The 27,454-nt window shown below is 37.9% G+C and overlaps 3 protein-coding genes across 53 annotated transcripts in view; all 3 read right to left on the bottom strand.

Annotated features, from left to right (window-relative positions):
- The window catches only part of Syt4 (Synaptotagmin 4), a 47,566-nt gene extending 46,313 nt beyond the window's left edge, over nucleotides 1-1,253 (bottom strand). Inside the window, exon 1 of the mRNA XM_089736445.1 lies at nucleotides 983-1,253. Coding sequence (XP_089592571.1) covers nucleotides 983-1,034 — 52 coding nt within the window. The 5' untranslated portion in view covers nucleotides 1,035-1,253. The remainder of the gene's footprint in view (nucleotides 1-982) is intronic.
- Nucleotides 1,254-1,967: 714 nt separating this feature from the next.
- Nucleotides 1,968-15,032, bottom strand: Tm2 (tropomyosin 2). Of its 2 annotated transcripts, XR_016324897.1 has the most exons (8): nucleotides 14,877-15,032; nucleotides 6,143-6,300; nucleotides 5,305-5,564; nucleotides 4,251-4,368; nucleotides 4,044-4,145; nucleotides 3,314-3,491; nucleotides 2,521-2,980; nucleotides 1,968-2,269 (listed from the first exon to the last, which is right to left on the bottom strand). XR_016324897.1 is itself a non-coding variant. In XM_089736450.1 (7 exons), the coding sequence occupies exons 2-7, from the start codon at nucleotides 6,254-6,256 to the stop codon at nucleotides 2,187-2,189; spliced, it is 855 nt and encodes a 284-aa protein (XP_089592576.1). In that variant the 5' UTR covers nucleotides 6,257-6,300; nucleotides 14,877-15,032; the 3' UTR covers nucleotides 1,968-2,186. The 2 variants fall into 2 exon arrangements, 1 of the variants encoding a protein (XP_089592576.1); XM_089736450.1 differs by lacking the exon at nucleotides 2,521-2,980.
- A 5,957-nt stretch (nucleotides 15,033-20,989) lies between these two features.
- Tm1 (tropomyosin 1) overlaps nucleotides 20,990-27,454 on the bottom strand; it is a 39,357-nt gene continuing 32,892 nt past the window's right edge. For 19 of the 50 annotated variants that reach the window (XR_016324892.1, XM_028185281.2, XM_028185282.2 and 16 more), the window contains one exon: nucleotides 23,230-23,495. Coding sequence is in view for 45 of the 50 variants with exons in the window: in XM_028185281.2 (XP_028041082.1) it covers nucleotides 23,410-23,495 (86 nt within the window). In the remaining 5 variants the exon portion in view is untranslated. Of the gene's footprint in view, nucleotides 21,200-23,229; nucleotides 23,496-25,845; nucleotides 27,128-27,454 lie in introns of those variants that run through there. The other 31 variants (XR_016324895.1, XR_016324893.1, XM_028185285.2 and 28 more) reach the window with 3 other exon arrangements.

Here is a 27,454-nt window from a genome sequence, read left to right as displayed (position 1 = left end):
TCAGCTCTCGATACGACTCGGTATCGGAACTCCGAGTAATTAGTTTGTTTTCGTGCCATATTATGTTATCTGTAGAGAGCTCTGCTAGTTAAATACACATTATATATCGTTTCAATTTGCGTTATCTGTGATATAGATTTACAGCGTAATTGTGAAGAAAATAAGGAGCTTAAAAGCTTATTTTCTTTCTGCATCTTTCTGTCAAGTTATCATATCCCCCTATCTACCCACCCTGTCTAAAGGGTCTCATTAATGGCTGATCTGCAGTTTTCAAATGAGGTTGAAACCGTTAATCGTATCCATTCCTTATTCACGGCTTTCCTGATCAAATTGAGATTTACCTGGTGTCAACTTAGTTATGATAGTCGCAAGGATTCCCCATAAATTCCTTTCGAATTAGAAATGGTCACGGATCGCTCATTTTTTATCAAACATCAGGGTAACGTGTTTATTGCTGTCAGTCTTGTAACATCTCACAGAACGTGTTACAGCTCTTAAAGTGTAATCAATCTTGTTAATTTTCACATGCTTACCCCATTTTAAATACTACCTTCCTATTTTACTGCGAATAATTAACTCTTTTACGAAATAATTTTCAAATTATATGTACGTTTCGTATTTCAGTCAGTCGTTTATTTAAAGACAGCTAAATAATATTTTCAAAACTTCCATGTTTATTCATTTGAAAAGAAAAAAAAACATATTCTAAAACGTAAAACAAATTACTTGTCAAATGCCTTTTTCTTGTTCCAGTTTATTTATTTTTAAGATTGAGTGAACAAAGACTACAGATTAACACGGTTCAATATGAACTACGTTATAAATAGTAGACGCAGAAACCACTTTTGATACACATTTCCAGAATAATAAACTGCATTTCTATTTGCGTAAAATTGCTTAATAAACTTCAATCTCGATGAAAAATAATTACATATGTACATAGTAATAAGTAATCGATATAATGAGTTGTTATTATACGTACATGTTTCAACGGGAGCGATATCAGGACCATCGTGTGGTGCCAATATCTTCATCGTGATGGCGCCCGGTAGTACGCTACTTGACACCGACACCGTGAATTATTTCTTCACAAATTCACCGAAAGAATCTCTCGAACGCCCGAAAATTGCGAGCGGATAGCGCGAGGCCAACAGGCTGCTTCGACACTGCAGTATCGATTGAATTATAAGACTACCCGCGCCTGCGTGCAAATCCTTCAAACACGCCTGCGCGCGTTCAAACCATAGCAGCCATCTTCTACCGGAAGAACGTCATCTGACAAGTGTCAGTTTAATCCTTTATCCACTTCCTTTAATAATGACGCGGTTTTCAATTACGATTTCAAGTTCCGCTCCTAAGATTCCAATTTGCTAATGCTTTAATGGGTTTTTTGGTTTATAATTTTAAAATTATTTTTTATAAGTGATCGATAAAGGCAGGAATACGGAATTTCTACTTATATCTGTTTGAAACTACAATTATCTGCGACCTGCATATGACCTACTTAAAGGCTTCAGCCAGATTTCCGGGATTCCCTGCAAATGCAAACTAGGCGATGAACTGTGAATCATGCAATAGGAAAATACGCTTCGTCGAATTATTGTGTTCCTTTTATATTTATTGGTGGAGGGTTAGGGCGTCTTTTGAACCCACACGGGTACGTACCACCACCCTGCCTATTTCTGCCGTGTAGCTGTAATGCGTTTCGGTTTGAAGGGTGGGGTAGCCATGCATTAAAAACGGACACCTAGGGCTGATGTCTCGAGGTGGGTGGCGGCATTTACGTTGTTATTGTATATAGGCTCCGGTATCTACCAGCTCTCTTCTACCCAATAAGAAATAAATAAAAACAAGTCTCGTTCTCACCCTTTAGAAAAACTCTGTAAAAAAGAAAAACTGTTTTGAAGTAGTTGAACTGTTAACTAAAGATTGTAAGAAAAACGGGATTGTAACAAAAACAAGGATCGTAAAATTTACAAAACTATTGTTATAAATTAAATTTTATTGAAAATCGTAAATAAATTTACATAAAATATTAATAAATATTATTACATCACGTGTAAACATGTATCCGAGTTGTTGTGTAATGTACATGTGTGTGTGTGTGTGTTGTGGCAGCGGCGCTGCGTATGTGTGTGTACATGTTCTGTTTGTGTGTGTGTGGTCTGTATGTGGAGTGCGAGAGCTTAGTAACCAGCCAACTCGGCGAAGGTGGAATCCATCTCATCAGCCAAGCTCTTGTATCTATCCTTGTTGATGCCGAGCTCGTCTGGAAACGGACACGTAAATAATATTAAAGACATTGCATTACGGCATGGCACACTACGGGCAAACATTTCACATTTCTAGATGCTTCGATTTTTTTTCTGCCATTTTGTTTTAAATAATAATTATAAAAGTGTCGTGAATTAAGTCAAATTATTCGTAAGAAATTTAATTGAACTTCAATTAGGAGCACAAGCGGACAGCTTTATTTTGGTTTTAAAAAAGAAGAATTACGTGATTGAATAGTAAAAGTACCTTGGAAGCATAGGTCCACGGCGGTGGGCGCAAAGCGAAAGACAAGTTAATCACAACAAATAAAGCGGGGCTTAAACTACGATATCTAAAGGATTGTCACCAAACGCTGAAATTTTGACACTAAAAGACCACACAAGACCACACTGTAGTGACAATCCTCTAAATATTGATAAATAGGTTATACAGCATTAAACATATTTTTGTAGTCGAGCTGGATCCATGAAAACTAATCTTGAATTTGTCGTTTCTTCCTGCTATGAATCTAAAATCTAATGAATGGTCTGTGAGGCATATCGTGCGCGGAAATGTATGGAATAATGGTTGATGACGCAAATCGGATGGTAGGTACATTTTAGACGTAAATCTATGAAGGTTTGTTAGTATCCTGTCAACTCTGCGAATGTGCCGTCCAAGTCATCGCATATCGCCTTGTATTTCTCCTTCTCGTTGAATAATGCGTCTGTAAAATGTCGTTATTTTGATAATAAACATTCATGCCGAACCGTCACAATTTTTACGTTCATTAATATTAATATTAATTATGTAATTTTATTAGAAAAAATTCAATTAAAAGCCACTGCCAATAACGAGAAAAGTTATAGAGTTACACCTCTCTCAATTAAGTGTATTAATATTAATTCATTTAATTAATAATTTCTTTATACTGTTAAAGTTTGAAAAAAAATTTAGAATATTATAATATTATTATTATTTTTTTTGTTTTAGTTGAAATCAAATTTATTTGTAGTTAAAAAGAAAGGTTAGTTTCGGTTTTTATATACGTTAGTGTTACCTTCGAGCCTGTCGACCTCCTTCTGCAGTTTCTTGACTGTCTTCTCGGCGTACTCGGCACGGGCCTCGGCCTCCTTCAGCTTGCCGGTCAGGGTCTTCAGCTGCTTCTTGAACTCCTCGACGCGCTGGTTGGCTTTCTCTTCGGATACTTCGAGAGATTTAAGGGAGTTACCGACGACCTATGGATCAGTAATGGTCTATGTGTAATGATTTTTTTTTTATTTTTTTTTTTAGACAATCACCCCACGTTAACTGGTCCCATGCTAAGTTCGTTAAGAACTTGTGTTACAGGTACCAGATAACGGAAATAAATGTAAGATTTTTATTATACACATACATATATTTAATAGACAACCATAACCCTGGAAAAGACATTTTATATTTATCATACAAATATCTTCCCTTGGCGGGACTCGAACCCGCGAACCCCTTGTGTAGTGACCATGTCACTTACCACTACACCAGACGGCCGTTACAACAAAAATCTTGCATGCAAATTTTACTTAGAGCATGTAGCCTTGATACATTTATCCCGAAAATTTACATTAAAAATTGTAAGTATTTGTTTATGGGTAAGGCCCTAATTCCGTTGAAATTAAGGTTCAAAACCTTCTATCTTCATAAATATCTCTACTGAGTTGCATAGATGTGACGTAGCTCTTATATTGTTTCATCGATGCAAATAGAAAAAAAGAAACTTCTGTTATCCCGGCCGCAGTCCACCTTCTTACCTTTAATTCTTCTTCAAGCTCTGAGATCTTAGCGTCACCAGACTTGACACGGTCTTCGGCGACTTCGAGTTCGTCTTCAACGAAGGCCAGTTTTCGCGAAACCTGGAAGCCGTATCATGCTAACTTGAACCAAAAGTTTGACCCAAATTATTACCTTTTAGAATTGAGCAAGATAAATGTAAGCATGGTAGTAGTGCTATAATGAACCTCGTCGGATTTTCCGTCAGCGTCCTCGGCGAGGAGACGGGCCTCTTTCAGTTGGTTGGTGAGCTGGTCCATACGCTCCTCGTCCTGCTGTGCCCTGTTCTCCAACACTTTGCACATACTGTAATAAAAACGAAAAATACTTTCGTGGTATTTGTGCTGTTGCTTGTAGTCCTCTGTAAGTTTTACTATGCATATTAAATACTAGCCGAGACCCGCGATGTTACCCGCGGTTATTGTCGTACCGCGGGGCGGAGCTAGTCTAAAATAACCTAAATTACTCCTTATATCATCAGCTACCTATCAGTGAAAGTCTCGTCAAAATTGGTCCAGCCTTTCCAGAGATTAGCCGTTACGAACAGACAGACAGACAAATATTTAAAAAAAATGGTATATGTACCTACTGTGTACATACTTACACGCATTGAGTAAAAAGTGGTTATTTTATTATTACAAACAGACACTCCAATTTTATTTATTTTTATAGATATAGAAAAATAATAATGGCTAATCGATCGATTGTCTTAGAATATAGCTCCTGAACATAAAGATTAGAAAATTTTCCCAAAAAAAAAAAAAATTGCAAATGCCAGTACAAGTGTGATAGCATTTACGCTATAAAATATGCCTTATTTTTTTAAAATGTAACTTGTAAGCTATTATTATCATAATAAACAGCGCTCGATACGTGTGGAAATATAGGAAATAATGCCAGACGTATCGCGGGCAAGCCGGGACTTATACCTAGCATATGTTCAATAATCCACCCTGCCTATTTCTGCCGTGAAGCAGTAATGCCTTTCGGTTTGAATGGTGGGGCAGCCGTTGTAACTATACTTGAGACCTAAGAACTTATATTTCAAGTTGGGTGGCGCATTTACGTTGTAGATGTCTATGGGCTCCAGTAACCACTTAACACTAGGTGGGCAGTGAGCTCGTCCACCCATCAAAGCAATAAAAAAAAACAGTTTTGTATTTCAGTTGTGAACTGTCTATGTAAATTTCAGTGTTGTTTTGCGTTCAGGATAATTGAAAGTAATATTCAAGTAGAACTGACCGGTTGTTCTCGTCAGCCGACTGCTGGGCCTCGAGCAGCTTCTGTTGGGCGGTGCCGGACCTCTCCTCAGATTTCTCGAGGTCTTCCTCAATCTGCTGCACTTTCCTGTTGAGGGCAGCGACCTCGGCTTCGGTGGCGGTCAGCTGCTTCTCCTTCTCTTCAAGGTCCTTGTTGGCCTGCTCCAGCTTGTTCTTGTTCAGGATCAGGTCTTCCTCCACCTGGGCGAGCTTCTTCTGGAGTTCGCGGACTTCCTCGTTTACCTGAATTCACAATGGACTCTTTAAAATAAAATATCATTTTTTTATTGTGATGAAAAATACTTTTATCTCGCATGGCAAATTAGTCTTTAATTTACAAAAAGAACTATGCGGCGCTGATTTTAACTTATGTTTTAATTGAATGAAGTAGTGATAAGTTACCATTCGTGAGCTCCCGTGAACACCTTTCAGGTTACATTACGGAATGTACAATGCCGCTTGAGTTATAAGTGGGATAATTTAGACACCTGTTGTATCCATGTTCATCACAAGATCGGAGCAGAGTTCATCCATATTATCTGGAACCGCTGCGTTCATCGACAGTGCGTTTCCAAAGATATTTTTTGCCACGTACCATCCGGCTTAGGAATGAACTCCCCTCCACGGTGTTTTCCGAGCGCTATGACATGTCCTTCTTCAAACGAGGCTTGCGGAGAGTACTTAATGGTAGACAGCGGCTTGGCTCTGCCCCTGGCATTGCTGACGTCCATGAGCGACGGTGACCATTTACCATCAGGTGGTCTGTATGCTCGTCTGCCTACAAAGGCAATAAAAAAATTAAAAAAAGATGGGGTACGTACCTTCTCAGCACGGAGGTTGGCGTCTCTAGCCTGCTGTTCGCAGGTGTCGGCCTTGTCCATGGCATTGTCCTTCTCCAGCTTCATCGCCTGCATCTTCTTCTTGATCGCGTCCATGGTGGCGGCTTTTTGTTGTTACGGTCCGGTCGAATTAAATACGCCTGTAACAAAGTCTTCAATTTAACATTAGACAACAGAGATACCGACTACCACTCCTTTTAAAGCAGTAGTGGGCCGTTGACTTGGATGTGCCTCCAAAATTGCTGAAGCCTAGGAACAACAGTGACCGCTCACCATCTGATCGGACATAGCATAATTCTTGACGGCAAATATTCAGCTCAGTTCTATTAGTTTGGAAAAATAGCCTTATAGAATTTCGTTAGAGATTTTTTTCCTTTCCCGCGAGATGTACAATATATTTTTTTAATTTAAATCTAATATTTACAGAAACCAAAGGCATTAAACCGAACAATTTGAATGTTTAAAAATAGATTTCCGTAATGTTTCAGGACTAAATATTCGTTGACATTGGACATTTAAATATTGTGCTAATTATCGTATAATATTCCATAAAATTGAATGCCCGAAATAACCGACAAATTAGTTTTAATTATAATATTATATGTATATAACACAAAAAAATACTCAAGTAAATCAATTGGACCGTGTTTGATAAATGTCGTTGTATTCTCAATTACATTAAATTATTATGATATTCCAGATAAAGATCGCGCAAATTGCTTTTTTCCAATTTTTCCACAGAATTGAGACATAATTAAGTTTGTTTTCGTACGAATTTTCGGAGAACAGAATCTTTGCAAATTAATTTCGGTTCAGTTTCTATATTTGGTACAAATAATTAATTGGTTTTTGTTATTCAGTAGGAATTTATTTCTGTAAAAGTTCGACAATAACTTAATATAATTTCACTGCACCTACCACTATTTACTCTGCACTACCTTTGGTTGACTGATAGAGAATGCCTTAGCCATTAAGTCCGCCAATGTAAAATTTTTACATGAAGTGTAATAAATAAATAAATAAATAAACAATCCTATATCCCATCGAATGGTATTTATACAGAATGAAAGCTTTTTCATGTTAATAAGCTCCAAGCCAAAAAGTTTGAATGTGTTTATACGCTTCATATGTTACAATGAAGTTTTTAAGAGGCGAAAAGGAATATGAGTTAATGTGAAAAAAAAATTAAACTTTTAAAACACTTTTCAAACATGAAAAAGCTTCCGTTTTATGAGAAACAGCTATTTCATTCCCAATATAAATGTTGAGCCCAATTTCAAACTAGCACTTAGTGTTAGTACTCGATATTTTATTATGATTACCTACCGTCTTTATGAAATAAAAAAAGATGTGTGGTGTCGTGGGACACCGGATAGGAACGAAGTTCCTTATTATAAAAATATTAATTTAAAGGTCTATTCGAGGTATAAATAAAATAAAATTGGAGGTTTCGCAACAACCCACGGTCATTCGGTGACGTGCGAACTTATTGTGGTACACTTCATTCACGTTTGTTTGCATAAGAGTTAGTGTATTGCGCAAACGAACGCTCTGAGATCGTGGTCAATGAATGATAAAAAAAAATTATTTTTTGTACGTTATTACAAAGTTAAGTCGTACACTGTGTGCATTACTAATAAAAATCTTACGTTACGGACGTTTTTTCCCGGTTAGAGTACCCCTCCGCATCGTCCCATAAGGAACTTCGTTCCAATAATTGTATGATTATCTATTACCTATTATTATGATTTATTTATATTTATTTAAAATCTTATTAATTACATAATATTTTTAAAAAAAAATATTAAACATACAATTTTTAAAAAAACACTATATAAAAATAGATTGCCGCTGATGGCGGTGTCTACGACACAAGCCACCAGTGGTTAGGACTCCAGAGTGAGAAACCTCCTCACAATGCGTGCAGTATCGAGAATAACTGCTTTCTGTATTAGGCCCTTAACCCAGCTAGATAACGAAAGTTTCTTAAGATGTTGATCGAAACTTTTCGCTATCAAGCCGTGTACCGATACAACTATTGGAACAATTATGGTTGAATCAACATGCCACATGGCGGTAGTCTCGTGGGCCAGGTCTAAATATTTTATTAATTTGTCCTTTTCTGCCTTCACGAGGTTCTCGTCATAAGGAATGGTGACATCAACCAACACTGCTCGACGCGCAGATCGATCTATTATCACAATATCAGGTTTATTGGCTACAATATACCTATCCGTGATAATAGATCGGTCCCAGTAGAGCGTAACATGACCATTATCAAGAACTGGTTGAGGTTGGTATTGGTAATAAGGTACAGCAGAATCAAGAAAACCATATTTCAGAGCAAGTTGTTGATGGATAATCCTAGTCACTTTTGGTTATGTCTATGCAAGTACTCGCCGTTAGCAAACCGAGAACAGCCAGAAACAATATGTCTAATAGACTCTCCCGGACGGTGACATGCCCGACAAATGTCGACCGACCCATCCTTTAGTATATATTTCCGGTAGTTGTTCGTCATGATAACTTCGTCCATAATTGCAAAGATAAAACCTTCAGTTTCCCCAAAGAGGTTACTGAATCGTAACCAGGCCACGGAAGCTAATTGGTCTACATCAGGCCCTGTGAGAGCCCGGTAGAACCTACCGTGTAACTCCTTGCTCCTCCATACGGATTATGATGATTATTACCTATGCGCTCACTTTTGTTTTATTAGGTTGAAAGTTTGTGCATTCGTTCCACTTAATTTAAAATTGTTACACAAATCAACTTTCGTCTAAACAATGTATGAAACAATAGAACTATATTTACGACGAGTACTAATGAGTATGTTATTTTGTTGAGAAGCGAGTCGAAACAGACTTAGTATTAACACACTTGGCAATCTGCCAGATGACCACATTAGGAATTGCATAATTATTAATATTCTTTATTAGTCCATGTGGGATGAGAGTTACGCTAACGTTTAAAGATCACATACAAAATATATGTAAAAGGGGTAGTGGTCTGCTCGGGTTCATAATTCGTCAGACGCACGACTTTGTAGGCCATCGTGTGATTGTTATGCTGTACGATGCCTATTTGCGAAGTAGTCTTGAATATAACGCACTCGTGTGGGATCCTCGCGAAGCAGTTCAAAAGCTAATGCTGGAAAAACTACATAAAAAATTTTGCAGGTTCCTATTCAAGAAAATGTATGGATACTATCCGTTCTTGTATCCATCACTTTATGTGACTGGTATGGTCGGATTAGATACTCTTGAGCTCAGACGGAAGATGACTCTTGTGGTGCATTATTATCAGCTATTGCATAACAAAATTGATAACTCCACTGCACTGGAATCAGTGTCGTTATATGTGCCTGATGGCTACATGCGCGGATGTATGTGTGGAGGGGTGCGTCGCCAGCGGCAGCTTCTTAGTACTACGCACGCGCGTACGCAGCACACCGCTAACTCCCCGACGCATCGTGCTGTCTCGCTACTCAATGGCTTGCTAGCTTATGCTCCGGAAATGGATATATTCCATGATGGTTTGCAGCGATTTATTTTTGTTGTCAGGAATTACTTAAGCTAATTATTAATACCTTACAAATGTTTTGGTTTATACTGTTAATTTGTAAGTAGACTAATTAAATAAATAAATAAATAAATAAATAAGCACGCAGCCATCACAAGGTGTATTGTAATACCTTGAGACGTAAGTGTCTCAAGTATCAATAGCATTAGCTGTCTAACCTGGTGATGATGGTGATGGTGATGGTAAAATCTATCCGTACGAGTCTACAACATGCCATGCCACTAGTTAATTCTAATTCGTAATTGACGAGCGTCTTCCACGATGAAGGAACAACATCGTGTAATAAAAGTAAAACTCACAAAAATTATAATTTGCATAATTACTAAGGTGACGCGTTTTGTGAGCCCGTTCAGGTAGGTACCATTACCCAGCCCATTTCTGTTGTGAAGCAGTAATGCGTTGCGGTTTAAAAGTTGGGGTACCCAAACTTTAAAGTATAACGGCTGCCCCACCTTAAATAACACGAGGGACGGTAGTATCTACCCTTGCAGGCCAAACAAGCCCTACTGGTGGTACCGCTCAAAATAACGTAAGCTTAATTAATATTGTTTCCCCTTATCTTAAGATAGTACTTGCTACCGTATTTATTAATACAGCTGTAACCAAGTTTATTTGGTCGATACCACTGGCGTTTATTTATTATGATTTTCTAAAGAACGATCTTCATTATAAACGAAGAGAAATGTTTGTGATCTTAAAAACTCGCCCAAATAATCGTTTAGTAATAAAAGGTCCCTTCTTGCTATGAATATTGGATGAAAAACAGGATAGTGTTGTACTGCTTAAGTAAATAAATTGGAATTAGTATTTTGAAATGAATAAAATTACGGTTTTATTATTTCTCCAAACGGATCTTTCCATAATTTTTATGAACGATAGAAGTTTTCTAACAAGCACTACTTGTAGAGTTATGTACTTGCACATAATAAAGATTAGGTATAATATGTATTAACAAGTGATACCCGCTTCACTGTGACTATATCACATGTAAGAAAACATCAAATTATTGAAACTGCTCGTGCGCCATTATCAATCGGTGATGTTACTATGACAGAAAGCTTCTTAGTCTCAACTATTATCAGTTTCATTGGATTCGGATGAGTGGTATAAGAACGCATAGAGGACAAACGTGCAAACTAAAATTGAGTTTTATTCAAATTCTTCTCCATCGCTCCCTCATTGCTGAGGATCGTGACTCCGTTTTAGCTTGTCGACTGTCAGCCTTCATCGGTTCTGGTCAGTTGCCTGATGTAGTGCAGCGCTATGTGGTCCGCTGGTTTGCTCGGAGATCTGGTCGGACCAACGTTTGGGACTCCGGCCTCTTTTATTCAAATAGATAGAAGATAATAATTAATGCAACTTGTTTTTGATTTTGTTACTAATGTTTGTTTCTAATAATTTTAAGCCTACTGAGTTTCTTGCCGGATCTTCTCAATGGGTCGCGTTTCGGATCCGGTGGTAGATTTTGCGAAGCGTTGCTCTTGCTAGGGTTAGCAACATTCCCGGTTTGAGCCCCGTGAGCTCACCTACAAGCTCGGCGAATCTAGAATAACCCCTCGAGGGTACTAGAATAGGTAGAAAAAAAATATCATTTTATTTTGTTACTAATCATCAACCCACAGACAACCACTGCTGAACAAAGGTCTCTCCAAGGTTCGTCACAATTACCAGTCGTACTCAGTCGGTATCGATTGGATTCCCGCGACCTTTAGCAGATTGTTAGTAATTTTGTCATTCTTCTTCTTCTTCTCCATCGCTCCCTCATTGCTGACGATCGTGACTCCGTTTTAGCTTGTCGACTGTCAGCCTCCATCGGTTCATTTTGTCATAATTGTTGCTATTTTCATTTGATCGCTTTGTTGGTCAATGCCTTCCCTCAACCACGGGGTTTGGTTTGATTCTCAACCAGAGAGAATCTTTGAACATATGTCATACCTATTCGTTTCTGGAAATGTTTTGGGGCTGTTGAGTATTTATTGAATATTGTTTTAATATTTTAAATGTATTTCTTTTATATTGTCCTGTTTTAAAAAAAACTAAAAGTAGATAACATTATCTTTAAACTTTCGTTTTGATGATGCTATTTTTTTCGTTTTAGCGTCGCTTTTACGCGAACTTAACTTCAGCACTGATATGTTTTAACGGTGCCATAAAACGGATGTAAAATTGAAACCAGACAGTGAAGCGAAAATAACGTAGTCGCTGTGACGACTTGTATCTGGAACGTTGACAAGTTTCCGATTAGCTTAGCGAAAAATAAATTTATGCAGATTGTTACAACTCTAGGTAACCTCATTTTGGTTAATTGCCGCGAAACGTTATATAAAATCGATTATTATAATCATAATATAGATATTATAATCGAACATAATGCTCGTGTAGTATTTAAATATAGTAATTTTAGCCAAGCTATTCTGTGAACCAATGAAGTTGAGTTGTACTCGATTTTAAAAGGCTCTCTGTGGTTATTCGATGTTGTAAATTGTCTTTTCATGCCTAACAAGACATTCGGCTCAATAAGCCGATAAGCTTCAGGCTATTTTGCGTAATTACCATTTGTGATTCCGGAAGTATATGCAGCAGCATATTCAATTTCGCCACGAAGAATCAATCCGCTTTTTATAATCTCATGTCTGTATACAACGGTATTTCCGTATACACGTCCTATTGGTTGGTTCAAGAGATATTGTTATTGTCAAATTTGACATTAAAAACTTGATAAAGGATCTTAAATGAGACTAGCATTATATATCAATTAGATAATTTACTGGTGGTAGGACCTCTTGTGAGTCCACACGGGTAGGTACCACCACCCTGCCTATTTCTGCCGTGAAGTAATAATGCGTTTCGGTTTGAAGGGTGGGGCTGCCGTTATAACTATACTGAGACCTTAGAATTTATGTCTTAAGGTGGGTGGCGTAGATGTTTATGGGCTCCAGTAACCACTTAACACCAGGTGGGCTGTGAGCTTGTCCACCCATCTAAGCAATAAATAAAAAATAAAAAATAATACAGCTATGTGACCTTGAATCAGTCGTCATCCGTTCAGGATGTAGTACACTCGGTCTATTTCTTAATTATCCTACTATTCTGAACTATCAATCTCAAATCAAGTATCAGATTCGTTGTTACAAAATAAACTTAACAAATTCAAACGCGAGCTTTAAGATAAATGAGTCGTCTATTATCAAAGGTGGCAATCTGTGCATTTGGACAAAAAATTTTTATTGCTATGTCAATACAGATTGATTTGAATATAATCGTCTCCTTCAAAGAATACGGTTCAAAACCTGCATTAAATAAAGGTTAATAGTTAACCTGTTATTTATCTAAGATGTCGTTCCGAAGAGTTTTGTGACTGCCAATGGAATACAAAGTCAATAATTCGTTTTTCTGATTTACCAATATTGTTCAAAAGTCAGATTGCCGGCTTTGATAATAGACGACTCAAATAGAGCGCATTTTACATATCATACAACCGCTTTATAGTTGACAAGGTTATTTTGTGTTCGTAAATTGTACTTAATAAGTATTCATAGCCGCCCAGGCTGGAGGCAGACTTAAACTTAGACTTAAAAAAATGTATAATATTTAATTTTCATTAATAAAAACTATTTTAATAATAATTTTTGTAGTTATTCTGCGTAAACTTGACCTTGAAATTTACAAAGAAAAATCTCAATTGAAAAAAACAATGTTTTTTTTCAAGTCTATTTTCTCTAAAAGTTTATGATCAAAATTTTATCATTTTTTTATGTTGAATGCTTTTAAGTTGAATTTTTTTTTCTTCTTTTGTCTTTATTTTTGTAAAAGTCCTACATTTTGTAAGTAATACTTATAATCTTTTACTTAAAATCTATGTTAATAACTTAGAAACATAACACAACAGTATTTGACTATTTATTACTATTTTTTTTAATGTTTCCCATTTTTTTTTCAAGGGTCAGACCATTTTAACCCATTTCAAATTGAAGTTCTGAATTCGAACGGTGTTTTTTTCTTAATTTCATCTAACTGATCAAATATCTATTTGTTTCAAACATTGACAAAAAAAACCCGTATCTCTAATTAAATGTCAGTTAATCTGTTCTGTTATATTGAATACACTATTGTCGTTATCTTTCATGATCATAATCGATTTTATTTGCTTTTAAAATAGCCGTTGTTTATATTCATTGTCGAATCGTTGCGCTAATATCGATGACCTTGTTCCTATTTATGGGTACCTGTTATTTGAGATTCACCATGCCTGTGAAATTGCGGACTATTTAAATTTGTGTACAAGCTCGTTCGATTGCTGTGTTGATTCATTTTACTCAGTGTAACCCGTAGTCAGTTCTGTCTTTTTTTTTTATTTGCTTCGCTTTGTCAGTGTAAAACTGTAAAATATATTCAAAGTGACCTCCTACATTTTATAAAGACGATATCGGAGGGAAAATTACTGACTGACGCTTAAGATATTTAAATTATTGAAACAACTTAAAATACCGTTATTTTTGTTTCGTAACGGTTCAATAAATTATTAAAAAATGTATTGATAATCTTGCCGGTCACCCTGACATCTTCTTTGAAAATTTTAAAGTATCATGGCTCCTGCAAGCAAATTGTTTTGTAAGGTTCGAAAATAAGAACGCCCCACACGGCGCCCCAATTCATAAATGGAGCATATTGAGCGCTAAAATAAAATTTGAAACGAGTTCCCTCATCTCGCTAAATAAATACTGATAGTCGTGCGCGCCGCAAATAGTCTAGAGGCAGCGCGAAGAACGCTCGCAGCCGCGTGGGCGGCCGCACACACTATTTTCAGCGAGGACGCGATGCCGATGAAACCCGAGTCATATCCCTGGAAATCGCGCACCGAACCATTTCTAGTCACGAAGGCTTCCTTCCGAGGCACTTCCATCCGAAACTACACGTTTTGTCTCAAATTCTGTATATCCGCGAGATTGAAATTCGCGGACATTGCACAAAACTACAACACCAAATAAGCTCTAAGGGGATTCCAAGAGATTGGATACTCCACTCTGCACGTCACTGTCACAGTATCCGGTGCTAGCCGGTGGAATCCTGCAGGAGCGGAGTATCCTGGTGGAGTATCCAAGCTCGAGGGTCCATGGTGCGCACGCGCAGCACTCACCTCACGAACGGGCTGTTCACACGGCGGAGCGACACGCACTGCGCCGCGCCCGCCCTCGCGGCCGTAGCGCGCGCCCGCCCGACTATTTTCGGTGCCAAAAATCCAGGATTCCGATATGCCGTCACGATCGTAATGAACGCCGGGATCGCAGGCCGTCACAGTCTCGCACATCATCTTACATGTCGCGATTCTGTTTGACCAAAAGCGATGGACGCGACCGACTTGTGACGGCTTGGTGTCGATAGATCGATGCTATCAAGACACGTGGCTGATGATACGGATGGGTCTGTGCCATCATTTGTCTAAGCTATTAAAGAATTTGCAGAGATTTCTCAAATTCCTTCAAGAGCCCACCCGCTGATCGCTTGGCTATATTTAGCGTAAGCGCTACTGGACTCCATTGACGTTTACCGCATTAACATAATTTTCATGATATTTGTACAAAATTGTTGAATCAGATCGTTAGACTTTTGCACGTCAGCAATATTTTTCCGATCAAGCATAAAGGTTAACTTTTTTTAAACATTTGTTGTCTTCAAAATGCATTTAAATAAATATGTACTAAAAAGTATTGTAAAAAATGTTATACAGAAAAATCTTCAATGCACATTTAGGTAAACTACCAATGGTATTTTTTTTCAATTTTATTTATTGGAACGAAGTGTATAATACCTTTCTCTTTCTCCTTCTTTTTATTATTATTCATATAAATAGCTGTTTCTTGGTATATTAATATTATATATTTTTTATAAATCATTGTAGATAAAATAATGTTGATAACTTTGTAAAGTATTTTTTTTTATCAATAAAAAAATCATAATAACGAATAGAACTTAAAATTAATAATATTTATATAATAAGGAACTTCGTTCCTATCCGGTGTCCCACGACACCACACATCTTTTTAATTTTTAGTTTCTTCTAATGGCAGACACGATTACAGCTTGCTAAACAACATATTTCGTTGTCGTCCATGATCAAGGAACTAGGAAAATATTAGAAACTTCGGAAATGAAAATAGGAAACGTGAGAAACGGTAGTTGTTAGTATCATAGAAATGTATTTAACAGCTCTGTAACATCTTTAGTACGTCACGTTTCCACTATCACCTACCTAGTATAAATAAAGTATAGTTTCATTAGTCGCTAATAACTATGCTATATTATAATAGCTGTGTATTAAATTCTACATTATTATTAATAGCTATGATACATTACATGTCACTACATCTAGGTTTCTTAAATTCAGTACGTAGCTTTATAACACACTAGCGACCCGCCCTCGCTTCGCTTCGGAAACATTAAAACACACATGAAACCAAAAAAAAAAAATTAAAAAAAAAAAAAGTAGCCTATGTTCATCAGGGACAATGTCGGCTTCTAATGGAAAAATAATTTTTCAAATCGGTCCAGTAGTTTCGGAGCCTATTCGAAACAAACAAACAAACAAATCTTTCCTCTTTATAATATTAGTATAGATGTATGAGAGGCCACGGTATGTAAAGTGTCTTGTGTACTTTTCTGTATTTATTCATTTTTATTCCTGTGACGGTCGAACCCCTGGTGTTAACATGAATGCTAGCCACCCTCTGACGTAAGGTTGAGGTCTCAATTATATTGTGAGACGGCTGTCCCTATCTTCGAACCGGACCGCACACCTGAACCTTAACTACACAATGCACATCATTAGCACGTGGTCACGAACTTTTGGGCATCGATTATTTTATTTTGTAGTTAAATGCTGTCGAAGGATAACCAAAGTCGCGTTAACACATTAGTAAAGAGTTTGTAGACATCACACTGTCATTGACGGCTAACTCGAACACCCTGAACTCGCAAAAGCTTTCTTGTCACAGAGGTCGTAAGCTTTATATACTTTTTTTTTATTACCTAAGCTGATAGCCTTGAGAGGCTATTTCAGCGAAACCTTAACTAGTAGGTGAACTCACGGGACTCAAACCGGGTGATGCTAACACTGACCCCAGCAAAAGCAGTGCTTCGCATAATCTACCACCGGATCGAAAACGCGACCCACTGACAAGATCCGGCGAGAAACTTAGTGGGCTGTGTCTATGGGTCAATTCGCTCGTCGAGTCCTTCGTCGCAAGCGACGGGTTCGACGAGGACGGTGACCGGTGCTTGTGGCACCTAAAAGCACCGTTAATGGATCGGGAGGATCCGTGATGACGTGTTTTGGGCGACATCGACTGTTTACCATTCAGTCTACAGGATCGACTTTATCTACGTTTTTGGTGAAGATAACAAATAATTTAATATTATTTTAGGTTGGAAGGATTACTGGTGGCCCAAAGGCCTTTCCAGTTTCACAAGGGCAGATGGGCGGGCTCGAGCTTAGCCGAGAGGGGTGGGATTTGCTACCCGCCGAGATTTGTTCCCTGAGAAGAAACTCAGTTGGTTGATGTTATGGGTTAGGTTATACAAAGAACTCTTTGTCGGGTTCAACCAGTACGGTGGTTACCTTGATCCCTGTGATCCCTTGATGTCTAGTCCTAGAGCTGCAAACATCTAATATTTGTGTTAATTAATCACGACACGACACGATGAGGCGATTTTCATGATGCACTTTAAAAGGTGATGACGCGTTGACGCGATGACCATACTATTCAAATTGTATCGATTTCAAATCCAAAAAATAAATTTTCATTGTCGTTAGTCTGAGTAGCCACGAAACTACGATTAAAAAAAACATTTCTTATAGTTCCCGTTCCATTCGGATTCCTTTAGGAATTTAGCTGCAGGAAATATAGACGAAAAAACAATGCTTTTAAGTTACGTTGTAGTTACTTTTGGATAGATAATTAGTCCAATGCTCAGCAATGGACGTCTGTCAGCTGATAGATAGTGTGTGCTCAGTGCGAGTTGTTTTAACGTTCTCGATAGCGTAAAAGTTAACTAAAATTTGTATGCAGTTGGAACAGCGAATTTAGCGGCAAACGTAGGCAAACGTTTCATCTCCATACAAATATGAGTTAACTTTTACGCTATCGAGAACGTTAAAAAACTCGCACAAACTCTTTACTAATGTGTTAACGCGACTTTGGTTATCCTTCGACAGCATTTAACTACAAAATAAAATAATCGATGCCCAAAAGTTCGTGACCACGTGCTAATGATGTGCTTTGTGTAGTTAAGGTTCATGGGTGCGGTCCGGTTCGAAGAGAGGGACAGCCGTCTCACAATATAATTGAGACCTCAACCTTACGTCAGAAGGTGGCTAACAGCATTCATGTTAACAACAGGTAGGCAGCGGCTTGGCTCTGTTCCTGGCATTGCTGAAGCACACTGATCATTAGTTCTCACACAGTAGCACGTTATCTAACATTATAATCCAATAATCCACCTGAGGCCTATTCATGTAAGTTGTTGTAACAGAATGTCACAGAATTACCCAAACGGTCTGACCTATTTTCAGCGTCTCGTAAAACAAAAATGAACAGTATAATTTGATAATATGATAATTTGATTATTTCTAATTTTCATGTAGCGTAGGCAAATCTAAAGCATTATCGTGGTTTGATCTCACGGTTTTATTACGTTTGGTGTTTATATGTTTACCTAATGTCTGGCAATGAGATATATTATGAGCACGCACGGGTGGGTACCGCCATCCAGCCATTTACGGCCGTGAAGCCATAAGGGGTTCCGGTTTGAAAAATGAGACAGCAGTTATGTATTGCAACTGAGGTATGAGAGTCAATTTCTGAAAGCTGTAACTATTAATAACAATGGCTATTGGGAAGAAAAAAAAATCGTGAAAATTAAATATTTTCGTCAGATTATCCAGAAAGAATAAGAATTCTTACTGTAAACACTGAGACCTTAGAACTCATGTCTCAAGATGGGTGGCGGCATTTACACTATACATGTCTATAACGTTAACCACTTAACACCAGGTGGGCCGTGAGCTCGTCCACCCATCTACGCATTAAAAAACAAACATAAAACCAAAATCAATTCAACTAAATGTTATATTCAGTCCGACATCCACGGTTGTTATTTACTTGAGGTGTTTAAATGAAACAAACATTTTTTTTATAGAAATTTATTATTCAAAGACAGTGAATGTCTAAAGCATAAAATGCACTGTCAGAAAGAGCTGAGCGACTGAAACACGGCTATTCACGGAATCTCCACAATGGAGAGCATTATTAATAGATGCCAAATCCCTGGGAACATATTTATATAGTATACAAAAACTATTTCTAATTGAATAACATTTTTTTTGTATACCCAGCAAAAAAAAATTATGATATTGTACGACGCTTAAATAATATATGAGTGTACTTATGTTAATGTAAGTCCATTATAACATATCGGATAAAAAAAAGTAACATCAAAATTTTGTTCTGGGCAGTTAAATTATGTTTGTAGTTTCGCGGGTTGATCACTCGTGTGTTTTTCTAACAAACACGTCGTCCCAAATTTGTGGCTAATTTTATTTGAATCCTCAAAACCGAGTCACTTATAGGCATGTCTTGTATTACGAATGCTTTTGAACATTTTCGAACTATGAAGGCTTTGTGTGTGGGCTCAAAGATGATACCATGGTGTCGTTCATTACTTCAGAATTTACTAAGACTTCAAATGAATTAGAAGTTCGCGTACTGAGTATACAAAAATACTAATCATAATTTAGTTAACTCAATATTCATTTACGATACAAAATGTACTTAAATTAATTTTACAAAAACGTGGCAGTCTCATGGCAATATGTCACGGATATAATATGTCGTAAGTTACGTTTTTTTTTTTGGAGTCTAAATTTCTAATTCTTTTTGTCTAAATGCTAGATGTTGAAAATACTGAGGGAGCAAAGCAATTGATTTCTTTGCAAAATTTAGATCAGTCTAAATGCTAGATGTTGAAAATACTGAGGGAGCAAAGCAATTGATTTCTTTGCAAAATTTAGATCAGTCTAAATGCTAGATGTTGAAAATACTGAGGGAGCAAAGCAATTGATTTCTTTGCAAAATTTAGATCAGTCAAAGCAAAGCAATTGATTTCTTTGCAAAATTTAGATCAGTCTAAATTTTGCAAAGAAATCAATTGCTTTCCTCCCTCAGTATTTTCAACATCTAGCATTTATAATTTCACTTATCTATAAAACGCAGGGAATGTTCATAAGTAATATTTAACCGCAAATCTTTAGAAAGTACTATTTTAAAAAATTCAGTCAATCCTAAAAATACAACTTATCAATTGTTTGAATTTATTTCAATGGTACACATATGAAATTAGAAATATTTATAAAAAAATCTATCTTACCAAAAACTATTTCTATCGACAAATATATTGGAATGCCTATTCTTAATAATAAAGACATTTTAAACTCATAAAGTTTTCATATTATATATCGTTGCTGCTTCGAAATAAATCAAATTGCCTATCGATGCATATAGTTAAGGCAGTTTAAAGCGAATCAAGTGTTCAGTGCAATGTTTAAAAAAAAATGAATGTCCATCGCATCAAGATGGCACCCCTTTGTTCACTCCACACACATACAATAAGACTAACTATAATCTATAAACCGTTCATTCTATCCTACTCACACTTTGCAATCCTACTATGAGCTAGAGCCAGACAGAACCGTTATTAATTTACCAACATTATTTAATCTATGATCTATTTTTCATTGTCCTGACATTTCTTACGGTTCGTTCTGGTAATTTAATAAGAAAAATAAATAATAGTTTAAAAAAACTAACAAAATACGCTTTTATAGAAAATACAACTAAAAAATAGAAAATAAATTTTAATAAGTTTGAATTAAAAATAGTGTAAGAAGAAATTATTTTATAGTAAAAAGGCGTGGGGTGCTTTTCAGGATATTATCAAAATAACTGTCAAATATCTGTTCATAAAATATTTATAACTGATACCATGCACCCCACGCTTTTTTTATTTTATATTTTTTAGTTGGATATTCTATAAAAGCGTATTTTGTTAGTTTTTTTAAACTATTGCCTATTTATTTTTCATTTTTTAGTTGAATTTCAATTTTTTCACTTTTTTATTTAATATTGATTTAACATCAGTCCTTAATAAGTATACCAACCAAATTTCGAGTTAATCCGACATTTTGAACGGGGCCAAAATCATGTTCAAAGATTCCGTTACAAACATACATACGTCTGAAGCTAATAAAAGCGTATTAATAACGAAAAACGCTGGAACGATTTATGGACTTTAGTGTTTGTCGTTTGTCTGTGTTGAAAGCTATTTAATAACCGGACCAATCTGCGAAGGTCTGGTCGACTTCCTCGGCAATTGCTTTATATTTGCTCCGCTCCTCGACCACCTCATCTGTATAAAATGTTAGTAAGTTAATAAAGACACGAACGTTTAGAACAGTTGTTATTCTAACACAAAATATATAGGAGGGATAAACATTTATGGGATCAATTTGCTAATGCTTAAATTTGTTATAATATTTCAAAATACCGATAATTTCGCCAAATTTTCATCGCAAAGTTTAAACGCGATGAAAATTCAGACATACAAAACAGCTTAGATAATGTTAAATAATAAAATTAAATGATCAATCAGATTTTCTTCTTTCTCGACTCTGACAGCCATATAGGTGGAACTGCAATCTATACATATAAATAAAATTGGAGTGTCTGTTTGTATTATTGAAATAACCGCTTTTTACTACATGCATATGAATATATACGGTACATACACCAAAATAACATTTTTTACAATTTTAGTTTGTCTGTCTGTTTGTTCCATCTAATCTCTGGAACGGCTGGACCGATTTTGACGAGACTTTCACTGATAGGTAGCTGATGATATAAGGAGTAACTTAGGCTACTTTTTTTAGACTAGCTTCGCCCCGCGACGTCACCCGCGGGTAACATAGCTCCGCTATCAATAATAAAATTTCATGTTTCCGAAGCGAAGCAAGGGCGGGTCGCTAGTCAATAATAAAATTTAATGTTTCCGAAGTGCATGCCTACAAAATATATGAAGCTTGAAAAAAAACCAAAAGCATTTAAAACATACTTACCGTTCTATCATACAAGATTTATTCTAATAATAGATTTTAAGTATGCTATCGGTGTCAGTAAGAAATTCATAAAGATGCTTTCAGACTACGCTATACTATAGTGCCATATAGTATAGGAGCGTATACTTAGCCAATAATATATAGTACAGTACAGTGTGAACGTGTCCATAACAATGTATGGTGCGCGATATTGCTGTGCTATGAGCTATACACTATATGCTATTATATTAAAGCGCAGTCTGAAAGAAGCTTAAGGCTTAAACGTAGGTAGTCATTTAAAAATAAAAAATTTGAAGTATGGCTACAATTTTAATGTAATAAATAATTTAGCTTTTTTTAAATTATCAATCGCATGTCTATTGACCTTTGTCGTACTGCCTACATAATGCCTATAAACCCGGTCATCGTTCTCGTCGAACCCGTCGCTTGCGACGAAGGGCTCGACGAGTAAATTAACCCTCAGACACAGCCCACTGAGTTTCTCACCGGATCTTCTCAGTGGGTCGCGTTTCCGATCCGGTGGTAGATTCTGCGAAGCACGGCTCTTGCTAGGGTTCGTGTTAGCAACGTCGTCAGGTTTGAGCCCCGTGAGCTCACCTACTAGTTAAGGTTATGCTGAAATAGCCTCTCAAGGCTCTCAGCTTAGGTAGAAGAAAAAAACTGTAAATGTAGTTCACGAACAAATGCGAGTCGTGTTCTCAAAACAGTAATTAATCTCTCTCTATGTCATATGTACATTGAAAGGCACCTAAAATACTCATTATACATTTTTATACTACGCGATATGCGTGATTTCCACCATCACTATAAAGTCGTACCAAATTTGTTTCGACTACCACAACTACCAAGCTCGTGTCTGTCTACCTTAGTAGTTAGTTACCCTAGGCCCGGGAAGACCGCGCTCACAGGACATCGTCGCAAGATCTTACATAATCGGTTTAGATTCTTAACCAAAATATACGACCACCATTACTTCTGAAGGGATAGCAGTATCCAATGCAACTGAAACTTCAACCGTACCAAGATGTGGATGGCAGTCATCAAGTTTATAAACAACTAGATACAGCCCATAGCGTGGAAAGCACATATTCTAAGAAATATTACAGATTAGGCCTACTAATACCACTGACTCGGATTAATCTCGGGTTTATTATTTCTGAAGTTTCCAATAAATTAGTTTTGTTCGTCACGAACGATTCAATTTTTTATTATGGCAACGACTATCGAAAACCAAGAAAACAAAACCTACATACTACACATTGATTTTATAAAATATTTTAAATTCACAAAGTTAGGTACAGTGTATGGTATAAAATAAAAGACATTATTATAGATAATAAATTAGTTTATTCGAAAATAAATACCACCATGTTTGTATGGATTTTCATAACTTAAAAGTCAGGAATACAAAATTAAAATTAGAATCTATGTTTGAATATTGAATCGCGGGCTGATGGTTTTGCCAGGGCACTCAGACTTCGGGTCTTTGTATAACGGAAGCTTATTATTCCTTGAGGATGAGCTCTACGAAGGCGGTATCCAGATCGTCTCCGATGTCCTTGTATTTCTCCTTTTCGGCGACAAGTTCGTCTGAACATACAACAATCGATTTACGAGCCGTTTCAATTCGTTAATTTGTCAATATTGATTTTAAACAAAATATATTCTCTACCGCTCGGCTGCCACTTATAACATCCTTACTGAAAATTCTTCTAAGTCAAGTTTGCATTAGTTTTAGCAGTTATAGTAACAGACGGAACTTTAGGCTTAAACCAATAATAAAGATTTCATTTCAAAACATATCTTATTTGTAATTTAAAATTAATATTTTTCATTTCTTTTTTAGGGGGGTTCTCAATTCACACACTCCCGGGAATATAATGTTAGAATTTTTATTAATGACACAATAGTCCTTATATCCTAGTACCGTCTGTCAGCGATGTAAAAGCAATGTTTATGAGAAGTAATTAAATAAAAATAAAACAATGCTTACGTGTTCAGTTCCTGTTATTTTGAAGCCATGCGAAGTTTTGCGATTACGTTATTCCTAAATTTGTCGCCACACAGGCAGATTTGACATAGTAAATTTTCCAATTAGCATGCAATTTCGTTAGGGAAGCGTCATGGATCAGTTTTTTTTTTCTTTTTTTTTTTTTAATCGTAGATACAGGGTAACTGGCTTAAATGCACGTGAAAAGCGCTGCTAGTTTCGTGCGATCAGTGGCAGCAGGTGCAGCGGTCGCACGGGCGCGGCACCGGCGCCGCGGACGGTTGCATGCCCAGGTCCCTGAACGCGCAGTCCAGCTCGCCGCCGATCTCATGGAACAGCTCCTTGCTCGCGATCAGATCGTCTGCGGAGACTCGGCTGTTCACTACGCCGTCTCGATTAATATTAGTTTACACGAGCATGCGGGCGGGTATTCACTACCATCTATCTGCGTTTTTTTTCTTTTTATTTCAAATTAACTATTCCATCAGCTATGTTCTTCATTTTTTTTATTTTTACGATTACATCAAATACTTTAAAATATGTTATATAAAAATCATATCGCTTTAACCGAATACGTCATAGTCCAAATCGCGCGAGAATCGAAATCAAGCCGTCCAATGTATATAATCAATTTAGGCAGCCGGCGTGTCCGTCGGAGCGGGAGCAGATTCAGGCGCGGGGGGCGCCGGCTCTGAGGCAGGAGCCGGAGCTGGCTCTGCGGCGGGCTCTGGTGCAGGTGCGGGTGCCGGGGCACCATCCGCAGCAGGGGCAGCAGCAGGCGCCGGAGCTGCTGCATCCACAGGTGCGGGAGCCGGAGCACCATCAGTTGGAGCAGCTGGTGCCGAAGCAGGGTCTGCAGGTGCAGCTGCAGCCGGAGCAGACGCGGTATCAGCTGGCGCACCTGCAGCCGGAGCTGAAGCGTCAGCTGCCGGAGCACCTTCGGTTGCGGGTGCTGCTTGTGGAGCTGGTGCCCCTTCGGCTGTTGAAGCTGGTGCCCCTTCTGGGGTTGGAGCTGGTGCTCCTTCGGCAGCCGGAGCCGGTGCTCCTTCCGCCGTTGGGGCTGCCGTGCCATCGGCAGTTGGAGCCGGTGCCCCTTCAGCAGGCGCAGCCGGAGCCGCAGCACCTTCACCAGTCGGAGCCGCTGGTGCTCCTTCGGCTGGAGGCACTGGGGCCGGTGCGCCATCTGCAGATGGTACTGCTGAAGGTGTTCCTTCTGCTGGTGGAGCACCTTCAGCCGGTGGCTGAGCAGGAGCAGTTCCTCCTTCAGCAGGTGGAGCGGCCGGAGCAGTTCCGTCTGCCGGCGGGGCTCCTGGTGCGGAGCCGTCAGCCGGGGGAGGCACACTGTCGGCAGGGGGCGCGGCGCCGTCTGCAGGCGGTGCGTCGGACGGTGTCGGTGCGGGTTGCGGCGGCGGGGTGGGTTCCTTGGGCGGCGGCGGAGGTGTGGGCTGCTTGGGCGGATGGAGGCGCTCGTACTCGCGGCGCGCGGCTTCGATCTGTCGCTGGTTGGGGTCGACCCCCGGGATGAGTTCGACGAACGAGTCGTCGATGTCGTCTCCGATGTCGTTGTACTTCTCAATCTCGTTGATAAGATCATCTGCGACAGGCGTTGTGGATGAGCCCCGGCCGGTCGGGTTGCTCGAGGGATGCGTTAGCACGGGGCCGCTCCATGCGATACTAGCGGGGACGATGCGAGGATCCGCTCATGCCCGTGCCTCGAACCATGGTTATGTACAATGCGCCGTATTTTCCCTCTAATTACTCTAATTCTTCGGTGTTTTTCATTTCATTTTTATTCAAATGGTTTTCCGAATGGTGCGGTAATGATAGTGGAGGTCATTCGATTTAGAAATGAAAAAGTTAATGATATATTTATAGCTGATAGAATCGATGAACGGTGTTATCAGAACAAGGATAAAAAAGGTCACACAGGTTAGTAGAAAAACAACCAAATAAAAATAATAATACAATATATTTATAAACACTTGTGTTAGAATACTCTTAAAAATCATTAATTTATTTCTCACGAACTTATCAATTCATTAATCGATAACATTGTAAAGACAGAAATCCCTTGATAGTCATACGTAACGGTAGCGCTACTCCGTTACTACATCGTTTGTAGAAAAGTCGCAGGTGTTGCCAGCGCTACCGGCGATAAACTACTGTACTGTTCATATTTACAGCTCAGGAATACTCGTCATACCATCGATTAATTTAAATAAATAACAACAAACTCAAAATTATGACACGAGAAATGTTCATACTCGAAACAAAAATAGAATATCAAATACTTCATAGCAAGTATACTCCTATAAATATCAATATTTACGTGTTACCAACTCTCATTAAATAAAATTTCTAATCTCTTCCCTAGTGTTAAGTAAATTTCATTTTGCGATAAGTCGCAAACAAAAGTGCAAACCAATGTGTGTCTTGCTCGTTTGTGAATTTAATCTATTTCGCGAGAAATAAATAAAATACAAACAGACAAATGCTATTATTAGGTTATTCCAAAACAAAATAACTCGTTTAGGCCTTTACGGAGAAACTGAATTATAAAAGTGCAATCTTTAAAATAATTCGAACTCACAATCAGCCGTCGCGCAAAAAATGCGTTTAAATCACATTTTGGTCCCAATATTGGAATGTCGAATGTAATTAAGATAATAACCGTGAGTGCCGTAAAAAAAGCATTTGTAAGATAAAATAAAAATATTAAAATATCGATCATCGGCATACGCAGGCACGCTCGTAAAATAATGACTACAAAGTATGCGAGATACACTCTCAAACAGTTATACGGAATAGTATTAGTATAAATTTCTTTGTGTATCAAAATTAAAAAAAAAAATTGCACTTGGCAGTGGCGTATTAAACACTCGGTATTTTGACGTTACATAAAAAAAAGCGGCTGGCAATTACTCTAAAAGTAGTAACATCTAGAAGCCCGCTCGACTCCACTATAAGTCATTTCATCATTCATATGAAAGTGAATTAATATAAAAAATTCATAAGAAAAATAAAATTCTAAATAAACTATTAATCTACACAATTTTTTCCATAGAATGGTAGAAAAATATTTTCGGCAACCCTAAGCGATTAGTTGCGGAACGGGGAAGCCGAGCGGGCTAATGAGGGGAGTGCGGTGTTCACATATTCTGGATGTCGTGGAGCGTGGCCTCCATCTCCTCCTGCAGGAGTTTGCTCTTTTCGCGCTCGGCCACCAGATCGTCTGCAAGATCGGACGCGGCCACGGGTCAGTCGCACACCACAACAAACAAACATCCAAACATAACCGTTGACAGTGACTAGCAAATCCAGATACAACAATCGAATCCATACATTTCTTTTTCATAAAAAAATTAATCACCAAAATTGCTGGAAACTACAGTCACCCGTCACGTGATTATATTTGAATCATACAAAACAGGCAGGCAACTTAAAAACAACATTTAAAAACCATGCCAATACACAATTGAAAAAACACCAAAGGTACGGTTTTCTAGTAGGTCGTATTTAACATTAAACCATGCTAACACAACTAAAGTAGTGTGTACAA

This window comes from Bombyx mandarina, chromosome 21 (assembly GCF_030267445.1).
Source record: "Bombyx mandarina strain Sakado chromosome 21, ASM3026744v2".
In the NCBI taxonomy this organism is placed as follows: Eukaryota; Metazoa; Arthropoda; class Insecta; order Lepidoptera; family Bombycidae; genus Bombyx; species Bombyx mandarina.
This window is presented reverse-complemented; position numbering and strand designations above follow the sequence as displayed.